The 27,740-nt window shown below is 40.6% G+C and overlaps 1 protein-coding gene across 6 annotated transcripts in view; it reads right to left on the reverse strand.

Annotated features, from left to right (window-relative positions):
- The window catches only part of LOC140496409 (Fanconi anemia group A protein-like), a 111,609-nt gene that overhangs the window by 51,994 nt on the left and 31,875 nt on the right, over positions 1 to 27,740 (reverse strand). For 5 of the 6 annotated variants that reach the window (XM_072596095.1, XM_072596093.1, XM_072596094.1 and 2 more), the window contains 7 exons: positions 23,753 to 23,835; positions 19,430 to 19,463; positions 18,329 to 18,398; positions 15,795 to 15,907; positions 13,452 to 13,528; positions 5,758 to 5,899; positions 2,638 to 2,771 (listed from right to left, as the gene is read on the reverse strand). In XM_072596095.1, coding sequence (XP_072452196.1) covers positions 2,638 to 2,771; positions 5,758 to 5,899; positions 13,452 to 13,528; positions 15,795 to 15,907; positions 18,329 to 18,398; positions 19,430 to 19,463; positions 23,753 to 23,835 — 653 coding nt within the window. Of the gene's footprint in view, positions 1 to 2,637; positions 2,772 to 5,757; positions 5,900 to 13,451; positions 13,529 to 15,794; positions 15,908 to 18,328; positions 18,399 to 19,429; positions 19,464 to 21,315; positions 21,615 to 23,752; positions 23,836 to 27,740 lie in introns of those variants that run through there. The other variant, XM_072596097.1, reaches the window with a different exon arrangement.

Genomic DNA, 27,740 nt, shown 5'->3' on the forward strand with positions numbered 1-27,740 from the left:
TCACTACTACCACCAAGGATATAATTCACTGTAACCTCTCCACAGCACAATACTTGGGATAAAGTTATTTTTAGATTTTGGAATTTATAGAATTATAGAATAACATTATAATGTGTAGCCACCAGTTAGTGAACTGGAAAACTCCAAAGATAAACATTTAGCTCAAATGATGAAAACATTATGAAGTGGAATAAAAGTTGCTGTAAGTATCCAAATACTATACCTTCCTTGTTTACACTACCAATGATGCCAAGAGCAAGAAAAGAATGCTTTGGCCTGTTCAAATTTATTTCTGGACAACTGTTGATCTCAAGCAATAGGTTTGTGGTGTCTGAGAGATTATTGTACAGTTATACAAGCAGATACATATAAAATAGGTATTTCAGTCCATGTACAAATTATGAACACACTTTAATAAAGATGGCATTTTCTGCTACTGATATTGCCAATTTAAATAGTCATGGACATAACTGTCAGAAATGTGGCAGTAGGAAGGATTGGCAATAGTGATGAAATGATGTTCATCACACAGCTCGCATCTGGTACTCAATAATAGGTTCCGAAGTAAAGCAGGTCTGGTAGCTTCTTCAGATTATGAGGGGGTCATGATTCTTTTTCCACAGATTCTGCCAGACCTTCTTGAGCATTCTCTATTTTTTCAAATTTCGAGCATTCATAATACTTGGCTTTATTTTTAACTCAGGGTTGAGTGTGACATGGAGGGGAACTTGCACTTGGGGGTGTGCCCATGTATCTACAACTCTTGTCCTTCAAGATGGCAATCAGTTTAATGTGGTCATGGGTTAAGAAAGTACTGTCTAAAGAGCTTTGGTGAACAGCTACTGTGCATATTGCAGGTGGCACACACTACTGCTACTGTGTGTCGGTGGTGAAGGAGTGAATTTTACTGACGTAGCACCAATAAAATTGGCTGCTTTGGGTGGATGTGTCAAGCTTCTTGAGTGTTATTGGAGCTGCACACATCCAGGCAAATGGAGAGTAACCCCAACACATGCCTGACTTGTGTCTTGTTGCAGGGGACAATTTTGGGGAAATCAATAAGTGAGTTACTTGCTGCAGGAATCCTAGGCACTGCCCTAGTCCAGCACAGTCTAGTCAATTACTAAGTCAATGGTAATCTCCTGGATACTAATAGTAGGGGAATTCAGTGATAGCAATGTCATTGAATATCAAGGAATGGCCTTCTAGGTGATAGATGTTGTAGGTTTGGAAGATGCTGTGAAAGGAGGTTCAGTAAGTTGCTGCAGTGCATCCTGTAAATAGTGCACAATGCTGCCACTTGCGCCATTGATAGAGGGTCTGAATGTACAGGGTTCTGGACAAGGTCCTGCTCAAACAAGCTGCTTAGTCCTGGATGGTATCAAGCCACTATATTGTTTTTGGAGCTGTGTTATCCAGACATGTGGAAAATATTTCATTACTTTCGATTTATGTCTTGTAGATGGAGATCAGTCTTTGGGGAAACAGGAGACAAGTTACTTGCTGTAGAATTCCTGACCTGTGACATTATCCTGTCGCCACAGTTCAGTCTCTGGTTAATGCTAAGCTTCTAGGATGTTACTAATGAACAACTTGGTGATGATAATGCCATTCAATGTCATGGGCAGACTGTTAGATTCTCTTTCGGTTGAGATGATCACTATTTGGCATTTATATAGTCTAAATGTGTTTTCTACTCATCAGCTCAATCCTGAATGTTGTCCAGGTCTTGCTGCATGGATCACATTGTTTCCTCAGTCAATCATATAAACTATAAATTATGCAAGGGCCAAGTTGTTTGGTCGTCTAAGAATTGATCAAAACCCCCTTTAAAATTAGGGTATTCTCAAACATCAGGGAAGCTATGCATCCAAGCAATGATGTGGACAATAGTAGCCTGAAGGACAGGAGGTCCAGAACTTGTATTGTTCTGACATTCATGTGGTGTGATAGTCGGAATCTGGAAGGGAGGTTGCATTAAGTCTATTTTACAGAATATAAATTGAAGTGCAATCATCATTTACTGTGATAAAAATCTCTTATTTAAAAAAAACTTCTCATGCATGAATCACAAGTAGAGCTAATATTGTCAAACAAACAATCCTTGGTCATAATATTAAGAGATCTGTTAATAGTTCCCTGAGGTGATTATGTAAATAGGCAAAGTGTGAAACATTGCAAATCCAAAAGAGCTGTTTTGTAGAGTTGCTAATTCAATTCTGAAGTGTAGCAAGGGAAAGTGCATATAAATGTGAGATACTTAACTTAAATTGCTCATTGACACAGACAAAGTGTTAGAGTATTCTGTCCCAAGCTAAGTCCTAAATTATATTTCTCAATCGGCCTACCTTACACAGTTGTGTATGTCATTTTCCCTTGTCTATTCAAAAATGTTTGCACTATTTGTAATTCAGTTATTTTAGAAGATGCTAAATGCGATTCTCTCAAAGGACATCAGTTAAAGTTTCTGGCCAGAATTAATCAGATGATAGCCCCAGCATTTATTTTGCAATATTTCAAATCAGTTCAATAGTCAGGATTGCTACATTCTCCACAGAGAAGCAAGGGGACCCCCCTAAAGACAAGGCAGTGAATTAAATTCTAGAGTGCTACTTCTGTTCAAATCTCTCATCTTACCTTGAACCATTCAGAATAGCTGATGAAAACAGCTGGTCCCTCTAGTGCAGCCTGACGTGCAAGTAGGAATGCTGTGATCATACTCTCCAAATCATAGTTTTCAAATGCATTTATCAGCAACTTAGTCAACAGTTCTGAAAAGATGAGAAAATCTGACCTGGTGAAATCAATAATTCAAGAAATAAGCTACTGATTTCTTGCTCCTGAAAGACATTGGAGTCTTTTAGCTATCACTGAAATGCGCCCTTCGGTTTTCTTCTTGGGATTTGAGACAGTATGTGAACAAGATCTCAGCTATTGACATCCAGATAGCAATTTCATCTGTCTCCCCATAGTAAAGCAGCCTCTTAACTCTGAACACAGAATGAGAAATAAGGAACTGCCCATAGAAATGCAAGGCATAAAATACAAATTATTGAATTAAATGTAGAGAAGAAACAAGACCAAGTTAATTTTACAACCTCAGGATGTTCGAAAGCATTTTACAGGAAATTAAATACTTATCAATTACAGTAATGGTCGCAATGTAGGAAATGCAGGATGTAATCCGTACACAGCTAGGCCCCACCAACAGCAAGGTCATAATGAAAAGATATTTTTTGTGATGTTGATCAAAGTATAATTAATCGGTCAAAAAACCAGGATAGCTCCTAGGCTCCTCTCCAAAGTAGCGCAATAGGATCTTTTGGGCATTTACCTCATGTTGAAGCCAATTCAGTTTAAAGAGCTCATTCAAAAGCAGAGTTTAATTAATTTGTTTTATGACAAAGTATCCAACCTTGCAACATTTATTACCTTCAGGCAAAAAACTATTCAGCCTTGCAGCCACAAAAAGTGTCGCACTTTTCCGATTAATTTGCAAAGTTGCTGACAGCAATAAATCTTTAATAATCTGATTGAGGACTTCTCACCACTATAGTTTTCAAAAATGTTAATTTTGAAGCCAAATAATTATCACCATTTGACAATGAGGAAGACCAACGCCTTCTCATCACTATGGTAAAGCAAACCTTCTCCAGACCTCCAGTCTGCTTCAACAAGGTTATGCTATCCTTGGCTTATTTTGCAGAGTGGTATTAAAACAGAGAGAGACTCCAGGTGGGTTTTTGGGCCAATTTGATTATAGCTAACAGATGCCGCCTCAGGCAAAAAGGCTTTCAAGTTAAAAAAATAACACTTGTACAATGAAAGGAGAGTGGCCAGTTCTCACAGCTCAGCTCTTCTCTGGTCTGGTTTGCTTTCAGCAGTCTGGCTATTCACTGAAAGCAGTCAGTCAGTTTCAAGGCTGCTGGTTCGAGCTACATGGAAGATGTTTCATGCTGAATCTCTCTACCATCTCACTTTCTCTCCTGTAAAACCCTCTGTTTGATTTTACATGTTTTGCCAAGGGGTGTTTACAGGGATTGTTGCAGCAATTTGGAACAGTATCGCTAAATTGGGATAATCTGTTGGGTTTTCGGATAGGTTACGCTATCCTGTTCTCTTCGGTTTGTGTTTCATTCGGTAATCTTGCAAATAAGTTCTGGTTGGGCCAGCTGCACCACTCCTGGAATATCCACACTATACCTGCTTAAAAAAAACTAGCAAAGTTGGGTCCGGGCTTGAAATGCTTTGAGGGGGTCTGGCCTTGTCCATAACCAATCACAAACAAATACAACAGGATAAACCTGCAGGATACATAATTGTAAACCAAACCAAGCTCTCTGGACTTTGTGTGCTGAATAGCAGGGTTGTGCACATTGCTCGTACTTTACCATTCCAAGTTTAAAGCCACGTATGGAGGAAACTAAAACTTTAGACATAAATAGTGGAAGATAGTCAAATGCAGGAAATGTACACATCAAACTTGTTGCTTTATAACCTTAGCTAAGTTAAGATGCATGATTATTGAACGCATTATATATCTGCATTATATGTTACATCTGAAGGAGGTATATTTAAATGTCAGACATATCACCTAGTGGTTGCTGCTTTGTAATGAGAATTAAATGCACTGAGATTGAACAATCTATCAAACAGCCAAAATACTTCCTAATCTTCTTCAGAGTAATGCAAATAAGGATTTACATATTTATTTTAAACTTTAAAATGCATAATTTGCTCTATAATTCTTGATATTATCCATTGAATTGTTTTGTGCCTTTTAATGTTATTTTGAAAGTTTATACATGGTTCTTTCGTTCCCAAAAGCCTAGACATGGGTTCAATTGCTTTTGCCAGAACTGTGGTTTTAAGAGATTGGATTGCCCTGTCTAAATATGTTCAGCATCTACTGGTGTATTAACGGAACATTTTCACACTCCTCCTCGGAGGAACCTTTGACACAGTTGATTTCTTCCAACTGATTTTGAAAAATAACACATTTAATTCTATGGGTAAAAATAGTGATGGTGATGCTGTGCTTACACTACCTTTATTGCTTTTGTTCTATGTTTTGCAAATGACCACATGGTGGATTACACTGAGGAACAGTAAAAAGTGACAGTGTGACAGAGTGAGAGAGAGATAGAGAGAGAGAGAGAGCGCACGAGATATAAGTTTATTACTATAGTTTTCAAAAAGGTTAATTTTGAAGCCAATTAATTATCACCATTTGACAATGAGGAATATAAATGCTTACCCTTATAAATAAAGAAGGTATGAAGCTCTTGAGGTGCCGGGGAGTGGGGGGGGGGGGGGGGTGGGGGGGTGGAAGGTTTGGGAAACAGATGATAGAGTGGCAAGAATAGAAGAGAAGAATGAACACAAAGACATTAGCAAAATAAAGAGTAACTACACTCTCTGACTTAACGTCAGCAATGCTACAAGTTATCATTTAGTATTAGGTTAGGTTAGTAATATCAATGTTCTACTGCAATTACAGCAAAATAGCTATCACTGCAATGAACTGATTGTTGCTGTTCTTGCTTCCTCTCAAGTTACTGTGCTGTAACTTCAAAATCAACACTCCAAATAAATGCTTGTTAGTCATTCTTGCCTCAAATCTCTCAGTCTGCTTCACGAAATACAACTCAGACTAATCATAAGCAAATCTGGAGGGTTAATATATTGCATCACATCAATAGAAGATGTTTCAAATCAAATCATGTCACAAGACTGTCATCCAGGCCAATTTCATACCTTTCAGATACTTTTGGCTTTCTGGCTGGCAGACCAATAATGTTGAAGCACAGGAGAGTACACACTGCCAGTTAACCTCATGGGATTCCAGAACTTGCTGAAGATGAGTGATCAGCTCCTCTGCACTGAATAGAACAAATAGCTGCAAAATGAGAACAACATTATTGACCAAAAAAGGTTAAAACATAGTTTAAAGTGTTGAGGAAAATGTAAATATTTCAAGAGTTCATTTCACTGGAATTGAAGGGGATATGGCCTGGTGGTATAAGGAAAGGAAACGAGATGGATCATACATTAGAACATTTAAAAAAAGAGAAGAGAAGCTTCAGATATCATCAACTGATTACAGCTGCATTTGTAAACATAATTAATGTGCTCACTGCTGAGAACTTGCCAAATTTCAGACACCTTGGAGAATTAAAGATACTGAACTAGCTGCCGCAGTCTTGTGGCAGTGCATTAGTCAGCATACATCGGAAAAAGAATACCTCCTTCCAGTGAATTTGGTTATGTGAAATTGTGCAAACGACAGGGATTAAGAGAATGACATCACTATTTCAGCCAAGAGAAAAAAAATCTCTCAACCCACACTGTCAAATCGAGATGATTAGCTGGCTTCAAAATTTAACTGTTTTTTGAAGAGTAATAAATTACTTTCCTCTCTCTTTTTCTAAATACAGAATCAACTGAAGTTAAGGGTTCTCTGCAGGATGAAGATATGGTTCACTACAATGTTTTGTAAGATTGCCACCTTTTAGAGAAAAAAAACTGAAAAGGACTTGGTGTGTCAGGCATACAGATTAGCCAGAACTGAACAAGTTCACATTCATATTGGTTTTAACCAATTATTCTTAATGATACAATTTGTTTTTAATTTAGGATCAAGATAGTTTGTAATTGCAGAATTATACTGCAGAAAATCACCTAAGCCGCTTAGGCAGCACCTTCTAAACCCAGAACCATTTTCACTTAGGGTTAAGGGCAGCAGTTACATGAGAACATCAGCACCCACAATCTCCCCTCCATGGCATACACCTGCTTGACTTGGAAATACATCACCGCTGCTTCACCACCGTTGGATCAAAATCCTGGAACTCTCTTCCTAATATTATATGTCTACCTACAGCACATGGACTACAACAGTTCAAGAAAGCAGTGCACCATCACCTTCTCAAGAGCAGTAAATGACACCCACATCCCACAACTGAACAACAAGAAAACATGAAGTCTGAAAATTTTGCCTTCTTTTAGGCACATTTTAACGTAACACTGTTGTTAAGTGTCCCTTTTGCAAAGGCAACTGAAATTTGCAAGTCGAACACATTATTCTTGTGAAAGACACAGGGCCAATCTCATGGTTTCTAATTTATTTATTAAATATTATAAATAATGCCATAGAAAATCTAAATTGGATATCAGTGCATCATGCATGGTTTAAAATTCTATTCTGTAAGTAAGTCGAAGCTACAAGTAAGATCATAAAGTCTAATAATTAACAAAGTTGCAATTTGCTGCTTTTTAAAAGAAGTAAAATTTAGAACATTTCAGCAAAATCTATTCACACCCCTTTGCTTAAAACAACATAAGAGGTAAAGTTATTGAGGTAATAAACCTCAAAATTGTTCATGGTGTAAAAATAAACATTTTATTAGTTGTCTCATTAACCATTACACTTCTCTAAAACATTATATTCAGTAGTTCCTGGTCAGCTTGTTAGGCAAAGCCCTCTGGCTGTGAAGTGAGGAGATAAAAGGCAGACATTCTGATTTTCTAACGGCAAACTTTAACCAGGGACAGGAGGCTAGGATTTAAGAGGAGAGCTTAAAGTTATTTTGCTTTATCTGTTGAAGCCTGTCTCACAATGCAGTATGATCATGGCTAAATCTTGTATCTCAATTCATGCTCCATCAACATACACCATAGTTGATTTAGCTCTTTAAAATCTCTCTCTTCCCTGAATATAATCAGCAACTGAGCATCCACAAACTCTGGGGTGGAGAACTCCAATGATTTAGAACACGGAGCAAATAAGTCTTTCCAACTCTCAGCTCTAGGAGGCTGGCACCTAAGATAGACCACTAGAATATAAGAACTAGGAGCAGGAGTAGGCCGCCCGATCCTTCGAGCCTGCTTCGCCATTCAATAGGACCATGGCTAATCTTGTTGTGGACTCAGCTCCACCTACCCATGTTTTCACCATATCAGTTAATTTTTCAAAAAAAAAATCTAACTTAGCTTTAAAAGCAATTAATGAAGTAGTGTCAACTACTTCCCTGGGCAAGGAATTCCATTGATTAACAACCCTCTGGGTGAAGAAGTTCCTTCTCAGTTCAGTTCTAAATCTGCTTCCTCTAACCTTGAGGCCACACCCTCTTGTCCTAGTTTTACCTACCAGTGGAAATGGCCTATCTATTTCTATTCTATCAATTCCCTTCATAATTTTATATGTTTCTATAAAATCTCCCCTCATCCTTCTGAATTCCAATGAATATAATCCCACCTACTCAGCCTCTCCTCATAAGCCAACCAGTCAATGCCAGAAACAACTTAGTGAATCTCCTCTGCACCCCCTCCGGTGCCAGTACATTATTTCTTAAGTAAGGAGACCAAATCTGCACATGGTACTCCAGGAGTGGTCTCATCAGCACCTTCTACATCTGTAACATTAACTCTGCTTTTAAACTCAATCCCTTTAGCAATGAAGGACAAAACTCCATTTGTCTTCTTAATTACTTGTACCTGCAGACCAACCTTCTGTGATTCATGCAAAAGGACACCTAGATCCCTCTGCAAATCAGAATGCTGCAACTTTTTACCAGTCAAGTAATAATCTATTTTGCTGTTACTCCTACCAAAATGTATGACTTCACATTTACTAACATTGCATTCCATCTGCCAGACCTTTGCTCAATCACTCTATGTTCCTCTGCACACGTTGCTCTGCCACTCATCTTAGTGTCATTGGCAAACTTTGACACTGTAGATGTGGTCCCCAACTATAAATCATCTATATAAATTATAAATAATTGTGGTCCCAACACCGATCCCTGATGCATACCATTAGTCACTGATTGCCAGCCAGAATAGCACTAATCCTCTAGCCACACTAATATTCTAACCCTAACACCATGCGTCCATATCTTATGCAGCAGCCTAATGTGTGGCACCGTGTCAAAGGCCTTTTGGAAAACGAGGTATACAACATCTACTGGTTTCCCGTTGTCCAACTTGCTTGAAATGTCTTCACAGAAGTCCAAAAGGTTAGTGAAGCATGATCTGCCTTTCATGAACCCATGCTGTGTCTGTATAATGGGACATTTTCTTTCGAGATGCCTTGCTATTTCCTCCTTGACAACAGACTCAAGCATCTTCCCCACTACAGAGGTTAAGCTCACTGGTCTATAATTCCCTATCTTTTGTCTACTTCCCTTTTTAAACAGTGGCGTCACATTTGTTGTTTTCCTATTTGCTGGGACTGCTCCAGACTCCAGTGAATTTTGGAAAATTACCACCAATCCACCTGCTATTTCTCCCGCCATCTCTTTTACTATTGTTGGATGCACTCCATCAGGGCCAGGAGACTTACCTATCCCTAGCTCCATTAGTTACCCAACAGTAGCTCTTCCGTAATAATAACTGTTTCCAGGTCCTCACTTACCTTTGTTTCTTCGTCACTTACTGGCATGTTATTAGTACTCTCCACTATGAAGACCAATGCAAAGTACCTGTTCAATGCCTCAGCATTTCATCATATCCCATAACTAACTGCTCGTTCTCATCTTCTAAAGGATCAACATTCACTTTAGCCACTCTTCTTCATTTTATTTTGAGATCTGATTATATTCTGTGCTATGTCTTTCTCATACTCTATCTTACTTTTCTTCATAGCTCTTTTTGTGGCTTTCTGATGACCATTAAAGTTTTCCCAATCTTCAAGATTCCTGCAGTTTTTGGCCACTTTGTATGCCTTCTCTTTCACTTTGATAGCCTGCCTTATTTCCTTAGACATCCAAAGCAGATTGCCCCTACTCTTACAATCCTTCCTTCTCACTGAAATATACTTTTGCTGAGCACTTTGAAAAATGTCTGAAGGTCCTCCACTGCTCGTCAACTGTCGCATCATAATGTCTTTGTTTCCAGTCTACTTTAGCCAGGTCCTCCCTCGTTCTATCATAGTCCCCCTTATTCAAGCACAGGACCTGGGCATAGGATTTTATCTTCACTCTTTCCAGCTGTATCGCGGTACCATACTGTGATCACTCCTTCCAAGAGGAGCACTGACTATGAGATCATTAAGTATTCCTGTCTCATTACATAGGACCAGGTCTAGGATAGCTTGCTCCCTCGTCGGTTCCATTACATGCTGAAGAAAACTATCGCGGATACACTCAATGAACTCCTCCTCAAGGCTACCCTGACCTAGCTGGTTCGACCAATCTCCATGCATATTAAAATCTCCCATGATAATAGCCGAACCATTTTTGCAGGCATTAGTCATTTCCTTGTTTATTGCCCGTCCCAATGTGATGTTATTATTTGGTGGCCTATAGACTACGCCTATCAGTGACTTTTTTCTTCTTGGAATTCCTAATTTCCACTCAAATTAATTCGAACTCATGCTCCATAGAACTTATATCATTTCTCAGCACTGCCCGATGTCGTCCTTCAATGTCGGAGCTCCACCAACTCCCTTGCATTCCTGTCTGTCCTTCTGAACAGTCTGGTACTCCTGGATATTTAATTCCCAGTCATGACCATTCTACAACCGTGTCTCCGTGATGGCTACCAAATCAGATTTGTTCACGATGATTTGTGCTGTTAACTCATCAACCTTGTTATGAATGCTACGAGCAATCAGGACGCTAGCTTTCTTACTGTCATGATTCACAACATCTCTAATATTTTATGAGTTATCCGTCATCTTTGCTTCTTTCATAGTCGGTCCTGAACTTAAACCCTCCTGCATACATGCTAACCTGCTGCTTACCTTTTCATTTATCACCATAACTCCTGTTGCTTCCCCCCCCCCCCAACTCACAAGTCCTAGTGACCACCCTATTTATCCTTTTCCAGAGAACACTGGTTGCAGATCATTTCAGGTGGAGACCATCCCATCGGTTCAGATCCCCCCTTGATGCCAATGCCCCATGAAATGGAACCCCTCTTTCCCACACCATTCCCTTAGCCACATGTTTACTTCCCTAATTTTCTTGTCCCTAAGCTAATCTGCACGTGACTCGGGCAGTAATCCGGAGATTATGACCCTCAGGACCTCTTCCTTAATTTCATTCCTAGTGTTGGATAATCCCCAAACAGGTCCTTCATCCTACCCTTGCTTATGTTGTTAGTCCCAATGTGGACCACAGCAACTGGACCTTCTCCCTCCTTTTCAAGTCGGTCAGAGATGTCCTTCACCCCGGCACCGGACAGGCAACACACCATGCGGGACTCCCGATCCAGCTTGCAAACAATACTATCTGTCCCCCTAATTATAGAATCTCCTATAACCATTATTTGTCTTTTTTGCACTCCCCTGTTGAATGGCCTTCTGCACCCTGGTGCCATGGTCAGCTGGCTCATCCTCCCCACAGCCCTCTTCCTCATCCACACAGGGAGTAAGCATCTCATACCTGTTGGATAAGGTCAAAAGGGGAGGCCCCTCTCGTCCTGAACTCAGTATCTCCCTATCTACCTCACTTGCAATCACACCCTGTTGTCCCTGATCAAAAACTGAATTTGAATTGCTTAATCTACCAGGTGTGACTGCCTCCTGAAACAAAGTGTCCAGGTAACTCTCCCCCGGCTGGATCATCAGTTCTGAGCCAGAGTTCTTCCACTAGTTAGAGTGAAGCGCTCTGGAACCTCTTAATAATTTTAGATTTTCAACAATATCATCTTTCATATCTTCTAAATTCTAACAAATTTAGTCTATTAAATGACTTCAGAGGGAAATCCCTTCATCTCATGCATTAATTTGGCTGGGGCACAGGTTTAGTTAGTTTACTTAGTCCCTAACTTTGACCACCAAGTACCACCAGGGGCGGCACGGTGGCAAGTGGTTAGCACTGCTGCCTCACAGTGCCAGGGACCTGGGTTCAATTCCCAACTCAGGCGACTGACTGTGTGGAGTTTGCACGTTCTCCCTGTGTCTGCGTGGGTTTCCTCCGGGTGCTCCGGTTTCCTCCCACAGTCCAATGACGTGCAGGTCAGGTGAATTGGCCATGCTGAATTGCCCGTAGTGTTAGGTAAAGGGGTAAATGTAGGGGAATGGGTGGGTTGTGCTTCGGCGGGTCGGTGTGGACTTGTTGGGCCGAAGGGCCTGTTTCCACACTAAGTAATCTAATCTAAAAAAACTTTCTGTTATGGTGTTTAGATCTAACACAACTCTCCCTACTGTTACGATTAATTTGCTTATCTTATCACAAATGCAAACTACATTCAGCTAAGGCACTTTTGAATTTTACCATTTTTATATAGTTTGACCTTATTCACTGATGTATTATTACTATTAATACTTTTTCATTTCCTTGATTTACCTTTTCCCAAAATACGACATTGTTCTGTGGCCTTAATATTCTACAGGTCATTCTGTGACAATGCACATTTCATTAACACGATTTTGCAGTAATGCAATTGACGAATTGTGATGCTGTTTCTAAAACGCAAACTTTTAAAATGCTTGGTTGTAATGCGATTACGTTGCCAAAGCTTTAAGTGCTGTTTCTAAAGCGCTATTGCGTGGTGTTGCACAAGAATGGAACCATTCTGTTATAGAAGAACTACTGGTATTTAGATTTATAAATATGCCTTTATTTAAACACTTGTACACCTTATCAAATGCATTGTTTTGTATTTTTTCACAAAGTTAAGTCATGCTGATTTAATTGCAGCACGAAAAATTTCTTTCCGGCCTTGAGTTATCAAATGTATGCGCAGTTCCCATTTAAAAGAATTGGAGGCATGTGGTCGCATGCACAAAGCACATGACTATCCACTTAAGGTCACAAAGGAATTTGGTTAGTAGACACTGTTTTCTATCAGTGTTGTTACCATGTGAGCAACTGGCACCATTGAACCAAGAAGGTATCTCTACTAGAACTGAATTCACAAAATAGCTACAAATGGGGTCAGAGTTCAAATGTCATGTCAGTAAATTTCATGGAATGGAAAGGGCTCATTAGTTTTTGCATTGCAGTTTTAACATTACTTCATGTCAGACTTGGAATGTAATGTTTATTCAAACTAAAGGAAGGGTTTAACTGTATGAACAGCTGAGGCATCTTTGTTTATAAATATTGATTATATGCATAAAATCAGATTGAAACTTGATAAAGTCAATATATTTCGTACTGGTAATAGCTCAAAGGCGCAAAGCCGGCCCCTAGTCCCAAAGTGAAACGGTCAAGAAAGAAAAAGCACTTAATAATTGAGTAATTTTAACTTAATGAAAAACATGCTTAACCTTTTATTCTGAGAAAGGACAAAATAAGAATGGTGTTTCATTAAATTGAAGTTACTCAGCTGAAAATTAGGAATTCAGTGAGCATAGATTTGAGATCCTATCAAAGCAGACAGTAGAATATATCCTTTCTTGTATGAACAAAAGGGAAGCAACACAACTGAAGGACATTTTGGTTCATGCATTTGACCTCAGTACAATTTATAGAAATACAATTATATTCAAAATCAATTACCTTTCTGTATAAGGTTACTAAAAGTGGCTTACTTTTAGCAAAACACCATTCTCCCTGCCTGCGAATTGCTTCAGATGCTGTGAATGAAAGAAAACAAAATGTTGACTGAATTTTTATTTATAACCAACCTTTTTGGTACTTGAGCAAGCATATTTACTGTTTTGCTGTTCACAGAATAAACTACCAGAGAAATAATTAATTAACACCTTTAACCAGCTAACCATTTGTGATGATCAGACATACAAGATTCATCCCCAGGTCATCCCATCCACAGGGAGATTATTCTGGCTTTGGTACAAAGTAGACAGTTGCTGGTGGTCCCCTCTGGATCTCTCAGCCAGACTGACACTCTTCATACACTAGCTAAACAATGGGTGGTACTGGGCTACTGACCCAGGGGAGTTTGCTTCCAAGTGTGGGTTTCACACCACATTTATAAGGAGGAGATCTTACAAATGAAGTTACCCAATAATATTAAAAAAGAGAGAGAGTACCAAAAGAAATTGCTGACTGTTTTTTCCACCCTCAGACAACTCTGGTGCAGCTAACCTCACCATCATAGTGAAATGATAACACAGCAGAAACCAGAGATTCGCCTTGAACCTACATTGATAGTTCTATATCACAACACTGCAAAGCGATTGCTGGGTAGTCATATGGTTATCCTGTCACACATTTCCCTGAGTAGACCTGTCACAAGTCATTTGGCAGAATCTCTCATCAGAACTTTTCAACAAGCATCAAGACCTAGCTTGGCTGGTGCCGAGAAGGATACTGTCCATCAGACCCTTAATGTGTGCCCGGTCTCTGTGCACCATTGCACGCTGCCCTCGAAGCATCCGTACTGGAAAAGAGACTGTTACACATCCCCTTCTGGAATGTGCCTACATAAAGATAGTTTGGAGAGAGGTACAGCGGCTTTTGTTGAGGTTCGACCCGAACCACTCCACGACATAGGACATTACACTCGATGGGCTGTAGCTGGGATGCACACCAAGACAAACATCGACTGCACCTGAAAGACCATAAATTTAGTGAAAAGCACTCGTTGGTCTGCGGAAAACTTGTTGGTCTTCCTTTATAAAGAGTTGAATGTTGCAGACTGGCACATTCCAGGGTCTGGGTCTACGTGCTGAGGGACACACTAAAGCTCGGGATAGCTGCCGCAAGGCGCAGTGGGAAAGACTACCGTTTAGGATCTTTCTGCCAAAATACAATGGAGGGTGCATTCAGTTATCAGACTCTCTCAGTGGCTCAAAATGTATGTAAATAATGCCCTGCATGAGTAGGAAATGGCTTTGATTTTGCGACTGCAGGGCATGTCAAATTCCAATGCTTGTTCTTTACATGCAAAGATTATACAGAACTGCTTTAGTATCTGTGTATACACAAAGATAATTTAGGAATAAAGTATATTTTTGCAATTAAATAAAGGTAGTCATGTGGTTATCAGGGTCTAATGAGTAGTGGTAGAAGGGAGAAATTGCATCTTTCATTTAGTCTTTAGTTGCATTGACCAGCTCCCCACCCCCAAACAATCAATAGCAGCCTATTTGAATATGATTTAACTTGATATAATTTGTGCAATTTAAACTATTTTTCTTCCAGAGAGTGACAGGAGTAATATGAAAGAATAAAATCTTAGAATAACTTGAATAGACACCTGCCCACGCAGTACCAAAGCCACACTGTTTCCACTGGATCTTTACTGATGTGTATTTAGCTCCCAAGAAGATCCATGTAATAGTTAACTAATCTTTCCAGCCTCCATTCAAATCGCAGGTATTTTGCCAAATTATGTGTAACATAAATGCACGGTATTATTTCTCTCTGGAGTGGATAGGAGAATTTTGTTTTGAAACCTCGTAAACATGTTGTAATAATGTGGAAATTTGAATTGACACATTTGTGATTGAACACTGCTGGGCAGGTTGAAATAGCAGTAGTGTGGCCAACCCAGCCTGAAATTTCAGATATGCAATTTAAAATTGCCCCAATTTTTAAAAAAAAAGTAATTTCTACAGTAATGCAATAATGCAAAACTACTTCTTTCTTGACAATTGAAGATAATATGCCACCAAAGAACACTATCCATTTTATCACTGGAGACGTTGCTGTGCAGATTCATTCCACTGACTAAAGATTCAAGCACAATAGAAGAAAGACATTTTCTAAAGTAATCCATACTGTCTTTCATTACTGCGCAAGGAAAATTAAAATAACATTTGTGAAATGCACGAAGAATGGCAAAGTTAATCTGACGCCATAATATACAGAGCTATTATAATTTGAGTGACCTTAAAAGACAATGTTGTCCAATATGTTGATGTTACTTATTGTTACCTTCAAGCACAGGATTGTAGGTCAGACTCTGTGTCAGTGTGTGGTAGAAGAATTGTTTTAGGGAATCCAGAGAGATGGCACCATGGAACAATGTCACGTCAAACATATCTAGCCTGTGAAAAAAAAATCAATAAAAATGATTAATAAGTGACATATTGGCCATAAGCAATTTCAAAGCTCATTACCAAAGTTGTACAATGGAAATAAATTGCAAAACCAGCAATCTGGCAGCATCTGTGGAGATAAAACTAACCATTGGAGTCCAGTGACCTTTCCACAGATGCTGCTAGACCCACTCAGTTACTTTAGCAATTTCTGTTTTTGTTGGTTTCAGATTTTCAACATTCTCAGATCGTAGTTTTATTTTAGGCCAGTTTTAAGTATTGACTCCTGTTATTTAAATGAATAATTTCAAGTAAACTATGCGTACAACACAGCACAAAATATGGAATGACCATCTTTATCTACAATGACCCACACATCCCTCAATTCTAGACACTGTACACCTCATTCTTAATCACCAAGGATAATGAATGAACTAGTAATTTAATATTGAATGACTGCTATTCCAACAGGCATGGCTTTATGTTTAAATCACATACAAATTTAAACACAAGATGATATTTCCTTCAAATCAAACAACTCTAAGGACTATGTCAGAATGTACCATTTTGATCTGCTCTGGCTGCTGGATGGCTGGTTTGTGATGCAGTCTGATGCCAACAGCTTGGGTTCAATTCCCACACCAGCTCAAGTTACCATGACGGACTCTCCTTCTGAATCTCTCCTGAGGCATGGTGAGCCTCAGATTAAACCACCAGTGATGTTGAATGAGAGAGCATATCTAATGGTCTGGTAGGACTACTGCAACTTTACCTTGACAGATATATGCCTACTCTTTTAATGGACAATCAAATAAAAATTATTCAAAAACTGCAATACAAGATCAATCCATCCAAATCTTGATGTGATACCAAATTTTACATGTCCTATTACTACCGATGCAGACGCAGGCAGATCACATGTTCTGCATCTATGCCATAGCACTGTGCACAAGGTTAATAAGAAAACTCAAGGAGCCAAAAAGCATCCATTCAGCCTTCAAAAAAACCTAAAGAACTGCAGATGCTGGAAATCTGAAATAAAACAGAAACTGCTGGAAAATCTCAGCAGGTGTGACAGCATCTGTGGAGAGAAATCAGAGTTAGCGCTTTGGGTCCAGTGACCCTCCTTCAGAAGTGAAACATTAACTCTTAATTTCTCTACACAAAATCTGCTGGACTTGCTGACATTTTCCAGCAATTTCTGTTTTTGTTTCCACCAGCCCTCATGTTCATTCCCATAATGAGAAGCTGCCATAACTAGGGTTACATTCCCTGGCATTCAGAAGATTGAGAGGTAATTTTACTGAAACATTCAAGATTATGAACAGCTTGACAGGGTAGATATTGGGAGAGGCAGTACTCGGATGATAATGTCATTGGACTAGTAACCCAGAACTCAGGCTAATGTTTCTGGGACATGGGTTTGAATTTCACAATCTGCCAAGGTTGGATTTGAAGTTAATAAAAGATCTGGAACCAAAAGCTAATCTAATAGCGACCAATACTGCTGATTGTCGTAAAACTCCATCCAGTTCACTAATGTATTTTAGGGAAGGAAATCTGTTGTTCTTATCTGGCCCGGCCTAAACATGACTCCAGACCCACTGCAATGTGGTTGACTCATAACTGCCTCAGAAATGGCTGAGAGAGAGACAATCAGAGCTGAAAATGTGTTGCTGGAAAAGCGCAGCAGGTCAGGCAGCATCCAAGGAGCAGGAGAATTGACGTTTCGGGCATGAGCCCTTCTTCAGGAATTCAGCCTGACCTGCTGTGCTTTTCCAGCAACACATTTTCAGCTCTGATCTCCAGCATCTGCAGTCCTCACTTTCTCCTTGAGAGAGACAATCAACCAACTTAGGAATTGGCAATAAATGTCAGAGACAGCCACAAACCACAGAAGTTTTTTTAAAAATAAGCTTGCTTCCACTGCCTAGGAAATCTAGACAAAGGGACACTACATCAAGACTACTGGCCAATCATTTAGGACTTGGATGAGGAGAAATGTCTTCACTCAAAGGACTGTGCATCTTTGGGATTCCTGACCCCAGATGGTTGTGAATGCTCCATCATTGAATATATTTGAGGCTGATGTCAATTTTTGATTTCTCATAGAAGCAAATGAAAGGAGGAACAGATGGAAAACGGACTTGAAGCTCTACAACAGTTGTCAAGGTCAACAGGTCATATGGTCCTCTTTAACTCAAACCTTTTTTTGTGGCCTTGTATGTTATTCAGACCAGGAAAATTAATGTTTCAATCTCTATTGTGTGTTCACTTAGCTGAGGCAAAGCCAAAAAAATTGGAAAAGAGGAAAAAAAGGAAATTTCTTAAAGCTCTGTTTAACTTAGAACCAAGCCACAACTTCAAGTGAATTTCTTTCTGCACTTAAAAACAAATTAGAGAATGTGTAGCCATTTCCATGTACTGTACCAGAAAATTGTTGTTTTCTGTTCAGCAGAGTGTTCTCTTTCTCCTTCGTTCCAAACAGTGTCCAGTAAATCTTGAAAAAAGAAAAGACATCCTGATGAGGAGACAGGAATCACACTTTCATAGTAACAACATACAAATGTATGACATAGGACCAACACTAGGTCATTCATCCCTCTAACCTGCTCCACCATTCAATAATTTATTTGATTACATTTATGAATAACCTTTCATCCACTTGCTTATGAAGAATGGGTGGGTCAATGGTTAGCACTGTTGCCTCACAGTGCCAGGGGACCCATGTTCGATTCCATGGTCTGACGACTGTCTACATGGGGTTAGCACATTCTTCCCATGTTGAGTTGGATTTACTCTGGATGCTGCAGTTTCCTCCCACAGTTCAAAGATGTGCAGATTAAGGTGGATTGGCCATGCCAAATTGCCCAGTGTCCAGGGATGTACAGGCTCGATGGATTGGTCATAGAAAACACAGGGTTACGGAAATAGGGTAAGTCTGGTGAGATGTTCTTCAGAGGGTCAGTGTGGCCTCAATGGGTTGAATGGCGTGCTTCCACACCATTGGGATTCTTCTTCCACGTCAAGAATCTTTCTCCCTTTACTGTACAAATATTCAAATCCACCATATTTTGAGAAAGACAGTTCCAAGAACTCATGACTCTCTGAAATAAAAAGCTGAATATCTGTATTAAGGGGACAACCTCTGCTTTTGAAAATAGCTCCTAGTTTCAGAAGCTTCCACAGATGACATATTTTTCACGTGCACCCTGTCAAGGCTTCTAGGAATTGTATATATTTCAATCAGGTAATTTCTTACTCTTCTAAACACCAGCAGAAACAAGGCTGACCTGTCTAACCTTTTCTTATAAGACAAACTGCCCATTCTCATCACTTAATTTTAGCATGACTAACCTGTTCCATGTCAATCTCTCTCGTTATTGCAATTTTCAAAAAAACTTGTTCAATATATCATTAACAATCAATTACAGCCAGAGAAAAAATGTTATTTACATCAATCATTACAGTTATTGAATTGCCAGCTCTCCAAATCACAATATCTGTCTGTAGTTAATGAACTTTACTTACATGGAATCATTTTACCCAACACTGTGAAACAGATCTGTTTGTGAAGAGAAAGGCAAGACCATTCAGTAAAGCAGTACAATTTGAAAATATAAACTTCACCAAAGATTTGCAATTTTCCTACAGAAGACATTTTTCTTAATCATGATTTTTATCCTGGCCATTATTAAGTTACAGTGCAGAAAAAAAGTGAATAGAACATGTTTCTTCAGTTGGCCCAATTCTGGGAAGTGAAGGATTAATCAAGATTAATGCACTATTTCAAGTGTACCAAAGTTTATTTCTGAAGTTAACAATGAAAGACCAGCCATTTAAAGTATCTACAACTAAAAAGGGAGGGGGAAATGTGGCAATGGTGTCATGTCTGACAGGGTCAGACACAAGTGAGGTATCAGATGATTTGGAGTCTGCGAATGTTTTAGCATTATGCCAAAAGTGTGCGGAGGATAGGCTAAATAATCATTGGCCAGTCAATTTGACTGAAGAGATGGGCAAATTACTAGAATCAACATTGACAGATAGGTTTATCTATTCCTTGAAAAGGCACAGATTAATAAGGGATAGTCAGTCAGCATGATTTAATAAAGAAAGTAATTTCTTACTAATTTAATTGAAGTTTGTTTGGAAAGTAACAACGATTGAGGAGGGAAATGCAGTGGATTTGGTCCACATGGTTTACCAAGGCAGTTAACAAGGTCCCACATGGCAGATTGTTCTGAAAAATTAAAGTCAATGGGATTCAGAGGATTGTGGAAAGTTGAATCCAAAACTGTCTCAGAGACAGGAAACAAAGGCTAATGGTTGAATTACATTTCTGCAAATGGAAAGCAGTCTCCATTGAAATCTGATGTGCCACAGGGCCCCTTGCAGTTAGTGGTATATTTTAATGATTTAAACTTAAATATGGCAGACATGATGGAGAAGTTTGCAGACAACACAAAAAATTGGTTGTGTATTTGATAGTGATGAGGATGGCTGTTGACTGCAGTAATGATAACAATGGTTTGGTTGAATGGGCGGAAAAGTGACAAATGCAATTCAATCCAGAGAAGGCAAACATAGCAAGGAAATGCAAAGGAGAGTAGGGGAGGTGAAAAATTTTGGAACGCATGTCCACAGGTTGGTGGAGTTGTGGATAGTGACGAAGGATGTTGTAGGTTACAAAGAGACATAGATAAGCTGCAGAGCTGGGCTGAGAGGCGGCAAATGGAGTTTAATGCGGACAGGTGAGAGGTGATTCACTTTGGTCGGAGTAACCGGAATGCAAAGTACTGGGCTCATGGTAAGATTCTTGGTAGTGCAGATGAGCAGAGAGATCTCGGTGTCCAGGTACATAGATCCTTGAAAGTTGCCACCCAGATTGACAGGGTTGTTAAGGCGGCATACAGTGTTTTAGCTTTTATTAAAAGAGGGATCGAGTTCCTGAACCATGAGCCTATGCTACAGCTGTGCAAAACTCTGGTGCGACCGTACTTGGAGTACGGTGTACAGTTCTGGTCACCGCATTATAAGGATGTGGAAGCTTTGGAAAGGGTGCAGAGGAGATTTACTAGGATGTTGTCTGGTATGGAGGGAAGGTCTTACAAGGAAAAGCTGAGGGACTTGAGGCTGTTTCCATTGGAGAGAAGGTTGAGAGGTGACTTAATAGGGAGATAAGATAATCAGAGGGTTAGATAGGGTGGACAGGGAGACCCTTTTTCCAAGTATGGTGACGGTGAGCATGAGGGAGCATAGCTTTAAATTGAGGGGTGATAGATATAGGACAGATGTCAGAGGTAGTTTCTTTACTCAGAGAGTAGTAAAGGTATGGAATGCTTTGCCTGCAACGGTAGTAGATTCGCCAACTTTAAATACATTTAAATCATCACTGGACAAGCATATGGACGTACATGGAATAGTTGTTGTGGTTCTGTTCGCTGAGCTGGGAATTTGTGTTGCAGACGTTTCGTCCCCTGTCTAGGTGACATCCTCAGTGCTTCGGAGCCTCCTGTGAAGCGCTTCTGTGAAGTTTCCTCCGGCATTTATAGTGATTTGTATCTGCCACTTCCGGTTGTCAGTTCCAGCTGTTCGCTGCAGTGGCCGGTATATTGGGTCCAGGTCGATGTGCTTATTGATTGAATCTGTGGATGAATGCCATGCCTCTAGGAATTCCCTGGTGGTTCTCTGTTTGGCTTGTCCTATAATAGTAGTGTTGTCCCAGTCAAACTCATATTGCTTGTCATCTGCGTGTGTGGCTACTAAGGATAGCTGGTCATGTCGTTTCATGGCTAGTTGGTGTTCATGGATGCGGATCGTTAGCTGTCTTCCTGTTTGTCCTACGTAGTATTTTGTGCAGTCCTTGCATGGGATTTTACACACTACATTGGTTTTGCTCATGCTGGGTATCGGGTCCTTCGTCCTGGTGAGTTGTTATCTGAGACTGGCCATTGGTTTGTGTGCTGTTATGAGTCCTAGTGGTCGCAGTAGTCTGGCTCGGAAATACTCTTGATGTATGGTAGTGTGGCTAGTCCTTTGGGTTGCGGCATGTTCTCGTTCCGTTGTCTTTCCCTTAGGCATCTGTTGATAAAATTGCGTGGGTATCCGTTTTTGGCGAATACATTGTATAGGTGTTCTTCTTCCTTTTTTTGCAATTCTGGTGTACTGCAGTGTGTTGTGGCCCTTTTGAACAGTGTCTTGATGCAACTTCTTTTGTGTGTGTTGGGGTGGTTGCTTTCGTAGTTCAGGACTTGGTCTGTGTGTGTGGCTTTCCTGTATACCTTTGTGGTGAATTCTCCGTTAGGTGTTCTCTGTACCATCACGTCTAGGAATGGGAGTCAGTTGTCCTTTTCTTCCTCTCTAGTGAATCTGATTCCCGTGAGTGTGGCGTTGATGATCTGGTGTGTGTTGTCTATTTCTGTGTTTTTAATGATTACAAAGGTGTCATCCACATATCTGACCCAGAGTTTGGGTTGAATTTGCGGTAAGACTGTTTGTTCTAATCTTTGCATTACCGCTTCTGCTATGAGTCCAGAGATGGGTGAGCCCATGGGTGTGCCTTTGATTTGTTCATATATTTGGTTGTTGAATGTGAAGTGTGTTGTGAGGCACAGGTCCAGTAATTTGAGTATGCCGTCTTTGTTGATAGGTTCTCCGTCTTGTTGTCTGTTCTGTATGTCCAGCAGATTGGCTATTGTTTCTCTGGCTAGAGTTTTGTCGATAGACCTCTTATGGATGAGGCTGGAAGGCTTAATTGAATTGTATAAAATAATGAGGGACTTGGTACAGCAGACAGGATTTCTCATAGAGGACAAGTCAATTACAAGGGCAGATCAGAGGTTAGGAAACTTGCAGCGTGTACCTCATCTCCTGACTCCACAAAGCCTGTCAACCATCTACAAGGCATAAGTCAGGAGTGTGATGGAATACTCCCCACTTGCCTGGATGGGTGCAGCTTCAACAACATTCAGGAAACTTGGCACCAACCAGGACAAAGGATGTTCCCTTGATTGGTAGCACATTCACAAATATTCACTGCCTCAGCAGCAGCAGTATGTACCATCGACAGTGGGTACTGCAGAAATCTGCCAAGGGTCTTAGAGAGCACCTTCCAAAACGATGACCACAACCATCAAAAAGAACAAGAGCAGCAGATACATGGAAACACCACCACCTGCAAGCTCCCTTCTAATCCACTGATCACCCTGACTGGAAAAATATCACTGTCCATCCTGTGTCACTGGGTTGAAATCCTGAAACTCCCTGCCTAACAGCTACTAAAGAAAACACTGTTTAGCCATTACTTTACTTTTGTCATTTCATGGTAGAAATTATTCAAATATGAAATTTTGCAGGTTACTCTTACAGATGTCCGAATTTCTCTTTGTAAGTTTTGACCTCTACAGAGATGATAATTTATTTATTGAAAGGTCAATGGCAAGATAAAATTTAAATACACTCTCTTTCAAATGTGCTAATTTTAAATCAGAGGTAGATAATTTTTGTTAAGCAAAAGGTTTAATCGGGATATGGGCCAAAGGCAGGTATACGGAGTTAGGCCACAGGTCAGCCTTGATCTAACTGAATGGGTTCAACTTCAAGGGGCTAAATGCATACCTCCTGTATCTATGTTCCCATTTTAACTGAGAGGTACTGGTATTGGTACTGGTACTGGAAGGATACAGAGAAATTACCAGCTTCACAAGGGTATTCTACACATCTACTGAATGGAGGTAAAACTCTGTCCTAATGAGCATAATCTATATTTACAAAGTTGCAATTTCCAAAACGTTGCAAACTTCTGTTAGTAACTCTGTGTCTAAATAAAGACAGCAAATGAATCATCCCCACCTGTGTTAAGTGCTGTACCTTAGGGTCAGATTCCACAATATTTAGTTTTTGAAATGCATTTCTGACCAAGACAATCACAAGATCTGAAAAGACAAAACAATTTTTATTGACCACAATGGAGAAACAGGCGATCAAAAATGCAATCTCTATGAAGATAAAGTGTTGCAAAATCAGCAGGAAGTGCTGGCAATGTAGAATCAGATGCCCATGAAGTGGGGGAAATGTTTGAGTTGTGCAGGCCTGCCGAATATTCCTTGCCTTTATTGTTATTCACTTACTACAATTATTAGTTCTATTCTTGCATTCATGAACGCTAGTTGAAAAACAATTAAGATACATTACTGTGTATGGATAAATAGCATCAGAATTCAACAATCTAAAACTGATGACAACAGATAGTATCGTAATACAACCCTTAATCACCTGGACACACTAACAAGCACCAACGAAACTTCTTGGTTCATCTGCCATGAGATCATTCCTGATGCTGGATGAAGACACCCTATCCAGAAGCCAGGCCATAACTAGCAAACTCACGAGACAAGGAGAATGCAATAGATTGCTTTGATTTCATTTGTACGTCATTCAGCATTACTGGGTCAAGGGCCAAGATATTTCTGAAAAGCTGCAGTCTACAAAGTATGTCAACATTTACTTGTTTCTTTAGCGGTCGTGTCATTGGGAACGTAGTCCCAAGGTCTGCGGCAGAGCACCATTTCCAAAGTTGAAGTGCAATATTTGTTTAACATTAAGCACTGAGGGAGTCACTGGGGGTGCAACTTACTGGAGGCTGGCCATCTTTTGTCAAGGCTGGGAAGGGGCTATATTTTGCTGGATTGAATGTTCCATTTGGCAGGTCCAGGTGGGTTCTGTAGATGGAAGTGAAGAAGTGGAAGAGAGGAATCGACAGAAGGTGGGGACAAGGAAATTGCAAGAAGGCACACACTTTTAGGGTAACAAACCAAAAACTAAAATTGCTGGAGCAGCTCAGATAGCATCTGTGGAGAGAAAAGAGAGTTTATGTTTTGAGTCATGTAACCGTCTTCAGAAAAGTCCTGTTCTTCGGTTCTGAAGAAGGGTCACAGAACTCGAAACTTTAGCTGTTTTTATCTCCACAAAGGTTGCCAGAGCTGCTGAGCTTCTCCTACAATTTCTGCTTTTGTTTCAGATCTCCAGCATTTGTAGTTCTTGGCTTTATTACAGCTTCAGTAGTCCAGTTGACCAGCTCCATTTTACAGCACAAAACTACTTTTTCACTTTTAGAAAAACACTCCACTTTTTCGAATTTAGAACAAAGAACAGTACAGCACAGGAAGAAGGCCTTCAGCCTGCCAAGACAGTGCTGAAACATTTCTAAACAAAAGACCTTGTGCCTCTATGTGGCACATATCCCTCTACTCCCCGCCTATTCATATATCTATCAAGGTGCCTCAAAATGTTGCTATTGTATCCACCCTCACCACCTCGTCTGGCAGTGGCAATTACCACCCTCTGTGTAAAAACCTTGCCTCTCACATCTCCTTTAAACTTACCCCTTTTTATCTTAAACCTATGTCCCCTAGTAATTGACATGCTTACTCTGGGGGGAAAAAAAAAGACTCCAACTATTCATTCTATCCATGCCTCTCATAATTTTGTAAAATTCTCAGGTCACCCCTCATCCTTTGACATTCAAGTGGAAACAAATAAAGATCGTCCAATCTCTTCTCATATTTAATACCCTCCGAAGCAGGCAACATCCTGGTAATCCATTTCTGTACCCTCTCCATCCTTCTTGTTTGGTGACCAGGACCATGCCAAATATTCTAAATGTGGCCTAACAAAAGTTATATACAGCTGACTTGTCAATCTTTCTACTCAAGGCCCTGACAGATGAAGGCAAGCATCGACCATCTTATCTAATGGTTTTGCTACTTTCAGAGAACTGAGGACCTTATGCCTAGGTCCCTCTGCATATTGATGCTTCTAAACGTTCTGCCATTTAGTGTATACTTACCTCCTGTATTAGACCTTCTAAAATAAATCACCTTGCATTTGTCCAGATTAAACTCCATTTGCCATTTTTCCACACTTGACTCCAGCCTACTTTATCCTGCTGCATCCTCTGGCAATGCTCCTCATTATCCACACTTCCTCCAACGTCCGCAAACTTACTAATCAGACCACCTCCATTTTCTGCCAAATCATTTACATATATTGCAAACAACAGAACTCCCAGCACTGTACCCTGCGGAACACTATTGATCACAGATCTCCAACCAGAAAAATACCCATCTATTTCTGCTCTGTTTACTCTGACTACACCAGTTCTGCATCCATCTTGACAGGTCATTGTGGATCCCATGTGAATTCACCTTTTACATTAGTCTACCATGAGGGACCTTGTTAAAGACCTTGCTAACGTCCACATAGACATCATTTACCCCCATGCCCTCAATCATCTTTGTGATTTCCCCAAAAAAAATTTAATCAAGTTTGTGAGACACTACCTTCCCTGCACAAAGCCATTCTACCTATTGCTAATAAATCCATATTTTTCCAAAGGTGAGTAAATGCCATCCCTAAAAATCTTCTCCAATGAGTTCCCTATCACTGACGTAGGGCTCACTAGCATATAATTTCCTGATGTGGAGGTACTGGTGTTGGATAGAGTTTTAAAAAAGATTATATCCAACGGGCTTATTTGGAAGTACAAGTTTTCACAGCACTGCTCCTTCATCAGGTAGCTAGTGGAGCAGGATCATAGGACACAGAATTTAGAGCAAATGATCATAATGTCATACAACTGATGTGATATATTGAACAAACAGATTGCTGTTAGTCTTTCATCTTTTAGAATGGGCTGCAGGTTTCAATTCATTAATATGTAAATCCTACAACTTCTTTCAAGTCACACTCCTGAGATAACTTAAAAGTTTTATATATAAAAAAAGTAACATCTCAGCTCAGACAATGCATTCAAGGTGTGAGGTTAGAGTCTGTCTGAGCCCAATCCTGAGCCAGACCGGTTCTATTTCCAAAGTAGGAATTTGTAAAATGTCACATGAATTGACTGCCTACAGATTGTGTGCTTTTAGAACAAAATAGAATGTATCTGCATATACAATTCTGCAAATTCAAAATCACCCCATAGACTTTGCGTGTGTGTGTGTGTGTACACATATTATGTGAAGGAGAGAAAGTGTGAGAGAATACATGCTGGATAAAGTCTGTGCATGGACTGTGATGGAGTAAAAGCCTCTGTGAGGGTGTGCACATGGCGGGTGTTTGCGATGGTGTGCCTGAGAGAGGGCGCGTGTGAGAGAGAGAGACAGACAGACAGACAGAGCGCGCGCGAGAGAGCGCGCGCGAGAGAGAGAGAGCGCGAGAGAGAGCGAGCGCGAGAGAGAGAGAGAGAGCGCGAGAGAGAGCGAGCGCGAGAGAGAGAGAGAGAGCGCGAGAGAGAGCGAGCGCGAGAGAGAGCGAGAGAGAGCGAGAGAGAGCGCGCGAGAGCGAGAGAGAGCGCGCGAGAGCGAGAGAGAGCGCGCGAGCGAGCGAGAGCGAGAGCGCGAGAGCGCCAGAGAGAGAGCGCGAGAGAGAGAGCGCGAGAGAGAGAGCGCGAGAGAGAGAGCGCGAGAGAGAGAGCGCGAGAGAGAGAGCGCGAGAGAGCGCGAGAGAGAGAGAGCGCGAGAGAGAGAGAGCGCGAGAGAGAGAGAGCGCGAGAGAGAGAGAGCGCGAGAGAGAGAGAGCGCGAGAGAGAGAGAGCGCGAGAGAGAGAGCGCGAGAGAGCGCGAGAGAGAGAGCGCGAGAGAGCGAGAGAGCGAGAGCGAGAGCGAGAGAGAGCGCGAGAGAGCGAGAGCGCGAGAGAGCGAGAGAGAGCGCGCGAGAGCGAGAGAGCGAGAGAGAGAGCGCGAGAGCGAGAGCGAGAGAGCGCGCGAGAGCGAGAGAGCGCGCGAGAGCGAGAGAGAGAGAGCGCGAGAGAGCGAGAGAGCGAGAGAGAGCGCGCGAG

The sequence above is a fragment of the Chiloscyllium punctatum genome, chromosome 26 (assembly GCF_047496795.1).
Source record: "Chiloscyllium punctatum isolate Juve2018m chromosome 26, sChiPun1.3, whole genome shotgun sequence".
Taxonomy (NCBI): Eukaryota; Metazoa; Chordata; class Chondrichthyes; order Orectolobiformes; family Hemiscylliidae; genus Chiloscyllium; species Chiloscyllium punctatum.